At 52.2% G+C, this 13,106-nt stretch overlaps 2 protein-coding genes and 1 long non-coding RNA gene across 7 annotated transcripts in view; 1 reads left to right on the top strand and 2 right to left on the bottom strand.

Moving 5' to 3' along the window:
- KMT2A (lysine methyltransferase 2A) overlaps window positions 1–6,211 on the bottom strand; it is a 46,464-nt gene extending 40,253 nt beyond the window's left edge. For 4 of the 5 annotated variants that reach the window (XM_085209422.1, XM_085209421.1, XM_085209420.1 and 1 more), the window contains exon 1: window positions 5,816–6,210. In XM_085209422.1, the coding sequence (XP_085065548.1) occupies window positions 5,816–6,163 (348 nt within the window). In that variant the 5' untranslated portion in view covers window positions 6,164–6,210. Of the gene's footprint in view, window positions 1–5,815 lie in introns of all 5 variants that reach the window. The other variant, XR_014879768.1, reaches the window with a different exon arrangement.
- A 107-nt stretch (window positions 6,212–6,318) lies between these two features.
- On the top strand, window positions 6,319–9,178 carry LOC146542764 (uncharacterized). Its single transcript, XR_014879770.1, has 2 exons — window positions 6,319–6,810; window positions 7,690–9,178. It is a non-coding gene; the product is annotated as an uncharacterized LOC146542764 (long non-coding RNA).
- A 750-nt stretch (window positions 9,179–9,928) lies between these two features.
- ATP5MG (ATP synthase membrane subunit g) lies at window positions 9,929–12,969 on the bottom strand. Its single transcript, XM_085209425.1, has 3 exons — window positions 12,810–12,969; window positions 12,471–12,631; window positions 9,929–10,106 (listed from the first exon to the last, which is right to left on the bottom strand). Exons 1-3 carry the CDS (start codon window positions 12,871–12,873, stop codon window positions 10,008–10,010), a joined length of 324 nt encoding a protein of 107 aa, XP_085065551.1. The 5' UTR covers window positions 12,874–12,969; the 3' UTR covers window positions 9,929–10,007.
- Window positions 12,970–13,106: the final 137 nt, after the last annotated feature.

The raw sequence follows: 13,106 nt of genomic DNA on the forward strand, positions 1-13,106 counted from the left end.
CAAGACAACAGAAAGACCCAGCCCTGCCACTGTTTGCAGCAGTACTCTCAGCCACTAATTGCAACAACACAGCCCTGGTTAGAGCTCCAGTTTGGGAGTTCCTTGATTGTGTAGAATCACACAGAGCAACCTGCTGCAACTCACAAGGTGCACTGATCAGCACTGCCAGCTTGCTAAAAGGAAAATATGAACATCCAGTGGTAGGGGGGAACAACACAGCCAGTCTATCGCTATTTGGCCCAAACCTCAAGCAACAGGCTCACTTCTAACAGCCCACTAACAAAACACAAGCAGTTCACACATGCTGCACAGTTACGATTCCATCAGCCCAGCCTGTCCCCTACAGTCAATATGAAGAATTCTGATTCACAGTAGGAATACTTTTTAAAGCAGCTGAGAAATGCTCATTTCACTTCCAATACCACCACCGAGGGTCAGCTGTACTACTGCCTGGAGAATTTCAGCTTGCACCCAGCGAGAGAAAGGTAACAGCAGAGCCTCAGCCTGCATTTCACAGAGCAATGTCACTCTGTTCTACAATGAACACTTAGGAAGAAATGCTGAACTTTGACAACTGAGAGATGGAAAGAACTGTAGAGCTGTGGTTAAATAAAAGCAGACACAGCTCACCACGCTGCCCAGACAGACCAAAACACAGCCTGAAGTGCTTCTGACACTTCTGCACACAAAGAATTATGCTCTATAGTTGCTGTATCAAAGGATAAAAAAAAATTATCTTCAATAGCAATGACTCATCTTTCACTTCTTAAGAAATGCATGCCACCTAACGAAGCATAAAAGTATTACAAAGTATTTCAAAGACTAAATGATGCTTTCCTGCTTCACTCAGTGCAAACAGCACACCTTCCTGTCAGATCTTTTGCAGCATCTCTATAACTTCATGTCCAGGAGCTCTCTTGCTGTCAATGCACAAGGCTGAACTGTGGGCTGAATCTACAATGCTGACAGTAAAACACAAGTGAACAATTTGCAAGATGTATTCCTTTCCATCACCATCCTCAGCAGCCACCACTGCTGTAAGGAAAGGCAAGATCAGTGCTGCATGGTGATTCTCTCTACTTGCCCTTCGCCAACCAACCTTTGACTGCAAAACCATCAGCTCTAAGTAGATCAGGAGGCTATCAGGATGCCTTCCAATATATGCCAGGTGTGTTTTACTCAGCTGCTCTAATAGAAGAGGTCAAGAAGAGAGAATAATCTTCTCTGCTGAAGTGGAAAACCTTCAATGGTTTGCAACAAAACCGAACCCCTCCGCCTGAGCACTCACTCTGAGTGCAAGATAAACGTGTTTCAGTTTATTGAAACGCAGTACAAGTGAAAACTGAACAAAACACCTCGCTGCCTCATGGCAGCTCCTTGCTTCACATAAAACCTTTTTTCCATTTCAGTCTTGCTGTTTAAAAGCTGTATGAGCTGCAAGCTTTGGTGTCACAGCTGGAAGATCTGCAGCAGGCAGGCACGTTACCTTGCACATGGGCACAGCAGAAAAGCAACTGCTCGCTCTTGGAAGCCACAAGTGGTCTCCTATGCATTCAACAGGTCAGGAGGATGCTGCTTCAGCTGGGAAGCACCTGAAAGCCAGTTAAAGAGGCTGGGAGATGAACAACTGACTCAGAGTTAGCGAGCCTCCTCTCATTTCCTTCACCCGCAGTACAGTAAAAGCTGCAGCTCAGCACTTCGATTACAGTACAACAAAAGGCAGCGAGAGCTACTCCTGCAAACATCTGCCCTCTGACTTTTCCAGCACCAAGAAGCCCCCCGAGCAGTGAGCATCCCTGCTTCTTCTGAGGCTGCCCCACCTGCCCATGGGAGGAGTGACACCCCTGCATTGAAAACAGCTTCTCACGGGGAAATCCAAATTCCAGTTCTCCAAAAACCTTCACAGAACCGATACTCTGAGGGTTATGAGTACTTGCTAACGCTGACTGAACTGCGGAAACAGGGTGGTTAAAAACTGTACTCTTATTTTCACACTTCTGACAATGATTTCCTAACCCTTCAGAAAGGAAAGGAAAGCGTGAAGGAGCCCCCAGCTCTCAGGCTGCAATCTGTACAACCTTCATCTCATGCCTTTTGCTTTATATCAATAACTAGAAACAGTCCTGCCCCAACTCACAATCACTGATATCATTAACTGGAGCAGACAGAGCTCCACAGCTCTGCAGTAACAATTCAACACCAAATAGGAAGGAGAATCCCAAGGCTGACAGAACTGTCGTGCTCATGGAGGAAAGAAGCTATCAATACTTCAGCTGGGTGACACAGAAGCCACTCCTCCCCACACATGCTGTGGCACATCTCAAACCAAGGCAACCATCAGCCAGCATCGAAGGCTCTAACATTCGCTTCATAAAACATTATGATCCATGTATAATTACAGCAGCACTACTACAATCACTATCACTGCTACTATATCCCATTTCCAACCTCGAGTTTCTGCAACTTAGCTTTAACTTTTCCAGCTGATGCAGATTTATGAAGTAAACTGTCAGCATACATCCGACACACTGTCAGCTTTTATGTCCTGAAGCTTCAATTAAGCTGCAGTGATGCTGAGGGAGCCCTCAGTGACAGTTCCACCAGATATTCAACAACCACACACCACCTTCTCTTACACCACGTTTTACAGAACACAGGCAGAAAACACAAACAAATTCCCCTTATTACTTAAGTGTCATTCTCACCACACAGAAAGGTATGAGTGCCACTGCTGTCAACCAGGGAGAGCTTTGCTATGCAAAAATCCCCTCTGCCAGCTCCTGCTGTCCCAAAATCAAGTATCACAACTTTGTTCTCTTAAAGCTAAATGGTTTCAATATAACTCAATGAAAAACTGAACTCCAGCAGAAGTACTCACACAGCACCACCGAAGTATGCCATGACATTCCAGAACTGGGAGCTTTTGTATGGAAACGAAGCCCACATCCTACAAAATAGATGTCCTTAAAGACAGAAACAAGGCTTCTTCCACGTGACTTTGGTCACCTAAACACTAATTACTCGTCAAGATTTGACTTCTGATACAGAACGCAACCTCAGCTGAAGGCAGCAGCTGATGTGGAGCAGGGAGGACAAAAAGCCCCATGCTGAGTGATGCCAGCATCACCAATGGGCATAACAAGCCCAGTGAGTGGGAGCTCATGGAAGCCCCTCTCTAGAAGACAGCTGTGCCCACAGCCATGCAGGCACCAGAACCTCACCATTTCAGCACCAACACAGCCATGCTCTTCTCAAGACACCACAGGCAGCACCCAGACACTCATTGCTTAGAGGAATTAGAGCTCTTCTCACATCCTCTGCTCCTGCCACATAGAAACGTGTGCTGTGGGAGAGAAGAGTGTGTCCTAGGCTTCCTGGTGCTGTGCTCTTCACTATGACTGCAACACATAGAATAAGTCAGTGGTTAAGGATGTCTGAAGCTAAAATACTTGGAGCATCACAGAAGGAAAGGCACCTTCTTATAGGAGCAACGAAGACAACAAACCAACCTTTAAGGCACCCTGAACCGAACGCTCAAGAGCCTATAAACAGGAGGGGAGTCAACAGCAGGACAAGGGGAAATGGTTTTAAGTTGAGGGATGGAAGATGTAGGTTGGATGTCAGGGGGAAGTTCTTTAGTATGAGAATGGTGAGGTGCTGGAACAGCTGCCCAGAGAGGCTGTGGATGCCCCGTCCATCCCTGGAGGTGTTCAAGGCCAGGTTGGATGGGGCCCTGGGCAGCCTGGGCTGGTATTAAATGGGGAGGTTGGTGGCCCTGCGTGTGGTGGGGGGTTGGAGATTCATGATCCTCCTTGAGCTCCCTTCCAACCTGAGCCATTCTGTGATCCCATCATCTGCTCTCCTGGCTGTACACAAGAAAACACTGCAGTGTCAGAGCAAGAAAAAGCATCTTGGGTCTATTCCTTCTCTGCTCATGGATGGACAGACAGACCTTAGCTACAGACACCAAGTCACAAAGCACCTTCTTCATTACTTTCCATTGTTACAGAAGTTTTTAGTAGTTAAATAGAAAACAGGTCTAAGAAGAAAAACAGAATCTGAAGATCCAACAGACATTTTCCTCACCAGCTGCTGGTACCAAAAATGCCATCTTAAAGCAAAGACGCCCTAAAAGCCAAAGTGCTGAAGATTTTTCATAGATATCTTTGGCTTTTGAGATGAAAAAGTGTGCTTCAAGAGAAACACAATGAGAATTTAAAAAGAGGAAAATCCAATGCTGTTAAGAAAAAAAGAAATAAAACAAGCTGAAAAGTTTTCACGGAAGATGCAGCAACTTGTTAGCTGTGCCATTAGATCAGATGGTGAGATCACAGTTGTTTCTGTCCCTGAACCAACACTTATAAGACAGCAATTATAAATAGTAAACAGAAAATTCTGAGCAACCTGGTCTATCACAAACAGCTGAATTTACCAATATATCAACCAGCCACCTTGAGAATTGAGGTACCAGCCAAAATGGATGCTAGCAGGCAGCATGCATGCCTTCAGTAGGTGACCATTAGCACTGTCAGGCTGGCAGCATCTCCAGACTGCTTCTGAGTTTGTGACTCTGAGCCCCCACCTGGAGCAGGGAGCTCAAAGCTGCACATGACATCACCTGCCAGAAAGCCCTGAGAACAAGCCCCAAAGTGGAATGCACCCTTACACTCATTTTCATCACCTCTCAATCAGTGATGATAAAGCAAAGTAGCTGCTTTTTAACATGACAGACTCATGCACTCCACAGCTTGCCCTTAGAACCACAAACAGAACACACCTCTCAAAAAGAAAACAAGCATAAATGCCTTTTGCTGTAAAGAAACTGAAGAATTTTCCTGCCAGCCCAAGGACACAGCTAACAAGTGATGCAAAGCAAGCAACACAGAAAAGGAATGCTGCAGCCTGTAGTAAGTAACACATCCCCATCATGTCTTCCCCGCTCTGTCAATAGGTGGGTTGTTGTCAGACTCTTGCTCTGGCTGCATTAGAATGGCTTAAAAAAAAAAAAAAAAAAAAAAAAACGCAAAAAGAACAACTGAAAAAACCAAACACAGAAGCACAGCTCTTCCTTGCTACCGAGCAGCTCTCCCTGCCAGGCCCTGCTGCCCCGGGGTGCAGCTCAGCAGCCAGGTGCAGCCGGGGGCGGCAGGAGGAGGAGGAGGAGCACCGCAGGACCGGTGCCCGCGGCACCCAGGAGGGGCGGGCGCCGACATCTCCGCTTTCCGCTCCGCTCCGGCGCTCGTCCCCCGGTCCCGACAGCCGCCGCCCGTTCGCGCTCCCCCCTTAATGCCTCCTCCCGGCGATCCCGAGGGACCGGCGGCCGGAACACCTCCGAGCATCGCTCCTCCGGGGAGACGCACGGCTGCGGCCGGAGCTCCGTCCCTCCCCTCCTCCCGGTACCGCGGAGCGCGCTCCTCACCCGCCTTCTACCGCCCTTCCCGACGAAGGAGCCGCGGGAGGAGGATAATGGAGGCGGCGGCGGGGAGGACACACCGGCGGCAAGTCGCGTGCGCGGGGAGGGACCGCGCGGCGCGGAGGCGGAGGAGGGGCGGCCGCCACCCGCACCGCTCCCGCGGCGCCCCCCGCCGCCACCCCCGGCGGGCACCCGGCGGCGGGGCGCGCCCTTTGTGCGGAGCGGCGCGGCGCGGTAGGTGTGTCCGGCGGCGCGGGCCGGGGCTGCGCGGGCAGGGGGTGTGCCGGCCGCCGGGGCGGAGCGGGGATGCTGGCGGGCCGGGACCCCGCGCTCCGGGCCGCGCCGCGCCCTCCTCCCTCTCTCCCTTCCCTCCCTCCCGCCCGCCCCGCCGCCCCTCCTCACCTCTCCGCTGCCCGCCTCGGCCCCGCAGGCCGCGCGGAACCGCCGCAGGTTGATGCCGATGGCGGCCGAAACCTGGAGAGCCGCGTCGAAGCCCGGTCCCACCCCGGCCGCGGGGCCCCCGGAGCCGCCGGAGCCCGGCGCTGCCCCGCCTCCCCCGCTTCCCGCCGCCCCGCCGCCGGAGCACGGGCCGCCGCGCTCCCCGTCGCCCGCCGCCTCCGGGGCCGCCGGTTCGGCCGCTCGCAGGCTCCGCACGGCCGGCACCCGCAGCCGGGACCCCCCCAGCCCCCGGCGGCCCCATCCGCCGCTGCCGGGCCGGGCAGGGAAGCGCCACCGACCGCTGTGCGCCATCTTTACTGTGAGGCGACGAGCCAGAGAGCGGGGCCGGGCCGCACCCCGCGCCCTGCATATCTCGTCGTCGGCCCGCAAAGGTCCTGCATAAGAGTCTGAGTTATGCAGGTTGCGGGGCTCCGCCATCTCGCCGCCCCGGCACATGGGTAAGCAGCGCGCGACCGGTGCGAGCCCGGCATAACGCTGGGCGATATACAGGGTCCTGGGTAAAGGCTCCAGCGCGCCCCCTCGACCTGAATAGCGCAGTAAGCCGCCGCGGCACCCCGTCATAACCCGGAGCGCTATACAGGTGCGGGGCACCTCGCACACTAGCCCCAGAACCGGGCTGTTTCACAAGGCGGCCGTAAGCAACCCACATAACCGTAACGGCAATGCCGAGCGAGAGCGCGAGTCCTGGCTGCCCGGGACCGCGCATAAGACATAAGGCCCCCCGCGAGCCCCCTGCATAGCGCCGGGCCGTATGCGGGGCGCGGGGTTTCCGCTCGGCGCAGCCCCGGGTCGGGCGCGGGGCGCGAGCGGGCGGCCCGCAGGCGAACAGCGGGGCGGGCGGCGGCCTCGCGGGGTTCGGCGGGGGGAAGGGAGGGGACCGCGACGCGGAGGGCGGCCGCAAAGCCCTCGGGCCGGGCCGGGCTCCAGGCCCGCCGCAGGTAGGTGCCTGAGGCCCCGCCGCCCCCCCCCCGCCCCCGGCCCCGCTCTCTGCCTACCTGCCGCTCCTCGGGGTCCGGCCCGCTGTCATCGCCGCTGAGGAGCGGGTTCGGTGCCGGAGAGAGGCTGGATCCCGGCAGCCCTGATGTCACGGCGAGGCCTCACCTCCGCTCTGAGCCGTGCGGGGAGAACGGGGTTAAATTCCTACAAGTGCCGCTTTGTTCCCTTGGAAGACGGCGCTGCCCGGACACGAGCCGCAGCTGTCGGGGGAAAACGGTGTGCAGGGTGGAAATACCTGCAGGTGGGAACGAACGGGCTGTGCGGGGTGGGGGAGAGGACTTGTCATCGGGACCTCAGTGTCTATTAAAATAAGGTGGGTTCTGTCGCTCCAGGGAGCGTGAAGAGGACTGGAGCGTGGCCAAGCCTTCACCAGTCAAGTTTAACTTCGTGTTCCCAATGAAGGGAAGCGCAGCACAGGGCCCAGAGCTGCCCGGTTTGGCTGCAAGCTTTCAGCCTGGCGAAAGCGGGACAGACGAGTGGCGCTGGAGGTTGTTGCAGACTTGCCCTTCTGCAGAGCAGTCGTGCTTTTAATCACAGAACGGCCAGGGTTGGAAGGGACGTCAAGGATCATGAATCTCCAACCCCGCTGCCCCAGGCAGGGCCACCAACCTCCCCATTTAACACTAATCCCACACTTGACCTTTCTGTCACCCAGTATACTTGCTACAACCCACCTCTATGAGGCTCAACAGGTTCCCTTCACAGCTGGGTGATGGATTATGGAACTGGAATGTCCAGCAGTAGTTCATAAGGCTGTCATTCAGCAGCAGAAGAAATGAGCCCCTCCACACACATTAATCATGTGCTTATTTATGTAACAGGCTCCTCCAATACGCCAGACCCACCGTGTACAACCACACTTGGGATTCACTGCATTCCCCTGCAGCATATCTGACAGCAGTGTGAGAGAAGAGGCAGGAGAGCCCTTCCCAAGCAGCTGGAGACAGCCATGCGTTAGTTAAGTGCCATTCAGTTACTTGAAACAGAGCAATCAGCCCCAAAACACCCAGTACACACACAGATGCGCGTAGGTATTACTGAGCAAGGAAAAAGCACCCCTGCTTACGTGTGCACTCAGTGCTTACCTTCAGCCCTTTGTTAGAGTCACACCTTCAGAGGTTGGTGAAAAATAACAAAGTGTGTATCAGCAAAGTAACTAACAGCTGCACCCAACAATTTCCAGGTGTGAAAGGGCTCTTGTAGGCCCACAGATGCTCGGCTGTGCCAGGCACAGACATTTATCTCCTCAGAAGCATTTTGGGAAAAGAGAAAGCAAGGCAGTAGTTCTGGACCACAGGTTGGAAGCCCAACTCCTGATGCACTTACCTGTGGAAGCCCAAAACTTCTTTCTGCCTCATTTTCCCCATCTGTCTTGTGCAGATGATTAGCACCTTGGGCACAGGTGGTGAGAATTCCAGCAATGAAGTGTCTGGCAAACCTTGCATGAAAAGGGCTGAGACTCTAAGTGAAATAACTCCAGTGCTGTCTTCTCAGTTTGTAACCTGTGCTGTGCAGCTGCTTGCCTCACAGCTAGCTCAAGCAATCTCTCCTGTCTATGCATCCTTGGTTAGCAGTGAGAACTGTGGCCCTGCCACTGGGGAGCTGTGCTCTCTACAGGCCATCCTGTGCTGCCTGGTACCACTCTGGATCAGGAGTCAAGTGGGGAGCTGCACGAGGTCCTCCTGTGTATCTGTGCTCCCTTCAAACTGCGTTGATGCAGTCATCTGTTCCGTGGTGAATTCTGAACACCAGGCCATTGGCCTCTTGGATGGGACATGGACAGCACATGCAGATTACAAGAGAAAGTAGTGCTGCCCATCAGCATCTTGTGCTCCACTTTCTCAGAAGCACTCCCACAGCTGCTGGGTCAAGGACCCTTCTGTGCAACAGAAACGCATGGGCTGTTGGAAGCCTGCTGTGATGCCAAGCAGACAGCAGTACATGAAGCCTATAGTCCTACAGTCAATAGAAATGCAGGCACAGCACCACTCCAGTTACCAGCTCTGGACAAGTAACCAGAGTAACACTTGCACGTCTCTAATGTGCTACTTGCTGCCTGTGGCTGCTTCCTGTGCTGCCTATCCAAAGCGTCCCAGAGACCACACAAGGCTTCTTCCTGTCATGAACTGTTGGGGGAGTTGGGACTGCTGCAGACACAAAAGCCAACTGCTACAAGTGCAGCATCCCCAGAGCTGTGAGCGACATGGGGCAGCCAGGCTGGAGGGCTGAGGGTCACCAAGGAACTTAACACAAAGCCCAGGGGATCAAAGGACCACCTGAGAACAGTCCCAGGTAATACAACAACAAGAAGCAATATTGACTGGAGACAATTTTCTGAGGCAGTAAAGACAATTTAAAAAAAAACAATCAGTTAAGCCTCATCCAAACAAGACTGAAACCTTCAAAGACCTCCTTTTAAAATTAGAGAGGAGGGGATGGTGTTGCAATGCAGTTAATCTTACTAAGTTGCTATATAGATATGGCTGTACAGAATTTGTTTAAAAATAAGCAGGGTTGTGAACTTCTACACAGCTCACATTTGTAGCCATGTGTGAGTTAAGATGATGTGTACAGTACCATTCTGCTTACCTTTAAAGTCTTCCAGCACGAGTTTCACCTGAAACCAAACTGCACAGAATAATGCCATAAGACCATATAATACACACAATGCCAAGGTATCCTTTGACACCTTAAAATACTGTGGTTTCTTGCATGTTCTCACTGTCTAATGTTAAATACATTCAGAAACAAGTGAAAGCTTTTATATAGTCGGTTTGAAATTGCTTTACTTTTGCAGCACTGTAGCTTGTTGCACAGGAGATATCCAAACATCTAGCACAGAAATAATGATCAAGCAGCAGAAATGACCAAAGCCAGCTTTAATGCTGTCTCACATTTTGAGGGAGAGGCAGAGGAAAGTGAGTCACTTCACCAGCATGTGCTGCTGTGCTAAGGGGACTGCCCTTCATGCAGCTGTGTTAAAGCCATTGGTGACACTGGTGACATTGCCAGGTCAGAGACAAGCTCGCATCCCAACCACCACAAAAAGACCACAACAAGTCTACATCAGCTCCTGGCTTTATTTGTGTTACAGGCTCAGGGCCGCAGCAGCAAACGCTGCGTTACTGAGGTCGAGTCTTCAAACATTGTATCCAATCAGGCCTCGTTTGCCTATGATCTCACCAATGTAAAACCACATCAGCACCTCTGTGGCCACCAAACCGTTCCTCAGCGCTTCCTGAAAGAAAAAAAAGCCACAATTTAGAATATTTGCTCCTGCAACAGCTTCCTTTCTTGCTCTTGTAATCAAACACCATGCATGACTAGCAAAGCAGTCATCCGATTGGCAAGACAACAGTTTAAGCCAAAACCAGATGTGCAAGTTACTGTTTATCACCTTCATCCACCCCTCAACAGGTCACGCTGTTAAAATGGTTCTAAAACGTTCAATACCACATCAGCTGAGATTTTATTTTAGAAGTCATCTGCTTACACGGCTCTAAAACCATACCTGCAGGAAACAATTTAATTTCAGGGCCAAGCAATGCACCAAACAGATGACACAGCTCTGTAAGGCTGCTGGGCAAATCCATTCCCTACTCTCTCCACTTGAGCAGATAATGACAGAACCAAGGGAACACAGCACAGCTCTGGTACAGTTGTGGAAGAGTTGAAACAATGCTGAAACATTAAAACACTTTCAACTCTTGACCCATAAATGCTCTGAGCTTCAAGCCAGCTGACAGCAGCTCAGGAAAGTATGTCAAGCTAAAATGCTGGTGGTGAAACCGTGCCTTGAAAATATCACTCTGTGTGCTGATTGCCTGCGGCTCACAGGCTGCAACTGTCAGAGCCTGAAGAGACTGCAGAACTCTTCCATCCCTGAGCTTACCCAGGAAAAAACAAGCTTTTGTGTATATAATTTCTTATAAGTCTGGTACTGAACAAAACACGCTTTCAGGGTATCTGCTGAAATGCCAGCCCCAAGTTACTGAGTTCAGAACACCTACTTAACATATATTGGTTCCCATGGGGAATGGTTTCACAAAGAGCTGAAGTAGGTTTGCAGAGGACACCACTCTGTCTTCCTTTCTCAACAAATACTGATCTCAGTTGCACTACGCACTTCCTCTGTATGTGACAGCCAGCACTGTTCCTTCACAAGCTGTAAATCTTACTTACACATATTAAACATTTTTTAATTGCATTTGTGAGCATTAAAGACAATATGATGTCCTCCACAGACAAAGCTGACAACAGAAATCCTCTGTTCAGATGAGGTTGCTTAGTGTGCTGAATTAAGCAAAGGCAGCAACAGGAGGAAGGAAGCTAGTCTGAGCCAGCTTCTCTGCAGGCAGCAGGTAAAAGGCAGCAATAAAGCCTTAAAAACATAAGAGGCAATGGGATGCCTCTTCAGAAGGACTTGAAAGAAACAGAGGGAAAGGTCCACGGGTAGATGGCTGAGAAGAAATAATAATTCAAGGATTATAGCAAAGGGTCCTTTTAACAGCAAAAAGCAACACTGTGAAAATAAGCTGACCAGCAGAGAATAAAATGGTCACAATGAATAACACAAGCCTTAATGTGTCTAAGTGATTACCAGCATTATCAAAAACCTCATCTAAAATGAGGAATTCTCCTGAGCGATGGCAAATTTACCCCAGCTGACTGACTTGTTCCCTATTCAATTTGATCAGATTTTCATATTCATTGCAGCTCTGGGCTGGGGAGTGTGACACCAATAAAGACACAGCCAAACTGCAGTAGTAGATGACCTAACGTCAGGCACCGGGCAGGAAATGCAGCCTCAGCTCCTCACGGACATGCAGGCAATGAGATGGAAGCTCACTGTGCTGGGAGGCAGCACCAGAGCTGCACATCTCTGACTTGCAGCACATGAGGATTAACTAGCCAAGCAGGACACAGGTTGTCCAGCCTGAGCAGGAAGTCCTCAAGGGCAGTATGAGACAAATATGTTAAAGCTCCTATCTCCACAAGGTATTTCAGCTTAAAATACCATCCTTATAAGACACGTCCAAAGACAATTGTTGTCTTCACCTGCAGCTGAGCCTGATCAGAATTTTTCTGAACAGATCCTAAGCCTCATCACAACAAAACATCCTGGAGATTAAACACACTTTAGAATACTTGATACCAGGAACAAGAAAACAGAAAACAAGCTGAACTCCTGTTTGCTACACAGCCCTATCACACTGCTACTAACAGACACCAAGGTCAAGATCAGAAATGCCCACAAGTGACAGAAGGGCTGCAGATGCAAGGCACAAAACCCAACCCCCGGCTTTGTGAACACTCCTAATGCAAATGCAGCAGGGTAGAAGCACCAATAACTACAGATGTATGGCTGAACAGATACTGAGCCAGTCAGCCAGTCACTGCTCTGAGGGCAGATTTCAGCTGGTTGTTTTTGTGGGTTTTTTTTTGCAGTCTTGCAAGCAGCCTTGTCTAAGCAGGCAACAATTAGCAGAAGCAAAGCTCCGGACGCAATAAGGCAGGCTGCCGTGAGCAGCCCTACCTGGGATCTGTTAACCAGAACAGAAGCACAGCCTCCTATTTACATCCATCCCCACCCAGCCGTTACCTTCACCGTGAGCTGCGCCAGGCGACCGGACTGAAAGCTCCTGACCATGGCTTTCATGCTGTCGATGGCTTTGGGGATCTCACCGGGAGTCGGAGGCGCAAGCTCGACCTTGGCATAGTACCAGAAGGTGGCCAGACGAGGCTTGGAGTAGGCCACGGCAGCTACAAGGGACAAAAGGAGCGCGCAGCTGAGCCCAGCGACGGGCAGCGGGCTGCACTCACACGCGTCCCTCCCGGCCCCCGGCCCGGCGCCCTTCCCCGCCGTCGCAGCGCACGGAGAGCCGCGGCCGGACCTCCCGCCCCGTCCCACGTCGGCGCAGAGCGGCCGCCCGGCGCTCACCGCTCAGCAGCTGAGGCCCGCGGGTGCTCAGGCGCTGCACCAGCTTCTGCGCGGCCTGCGCCATGCCTCAAAGTCACCCCGCTGCCGCCGCAGGACCCCGCCTGCCCGCGGCGCCTGCCCGCAGCGCCTGCTTTTCGTGCTCCCGTCAGGCGTCTGCCGCGGGCAGCCCGCGCGGAGCCACAAGGACCCCGCACCACGCGCGCGGGGCGGGGCGCGGCGCGGCGCCCCGAAGGCCCTGGGTTCGAGACCCGCGCGGTGCCGGTGCCCTCCCCGTGCCCCCAAACGCAGCGATAAACC

The sequence above is a fragment of the Meleagris gallopavo genome, chromosome 26, assembly GCF_905368555.1.
Source record: "Meleagris gallopavo chromosome 26, MGAL_WU_HG_1.1, whole genome shotgun sequence".
Classification (NCBI taxonomy): Eukaryota; Metazoa; Chordata; class Aves; order Galliformes; family Phasianidae; genus Meleagris; species Meleagris gallopavo.

What these genes read in the sequence shown, in the direction of transcription:
- ATP5MG (XM_085209425.1), bottom strand. Translation starts at nt 12,873, where the DNA reads ATGGCGCAGGCCGCGCAGAAGCTGGTGCAGCGCCTGAGCACCCGCGGG. An exon ending in CGGGCCTCAGCTGCTGAGCG is followed by an intron (nt 12,632 to 12,809) that starts GTGAGCGCCGGG and finishes TGTCCCTTGTAG; the next exon opens with CTGCCGTGGCCTACTCCAAG. An exon ending in TGGCGCAGCTCACGGTGAAG is followed by an intron (nt 10,107 to 12,470) that starts GTAACGGCTGGG and finishes TTTTTCTTTCAG; the next exon opens with GAAGCGCTGAGGAACGGTTT.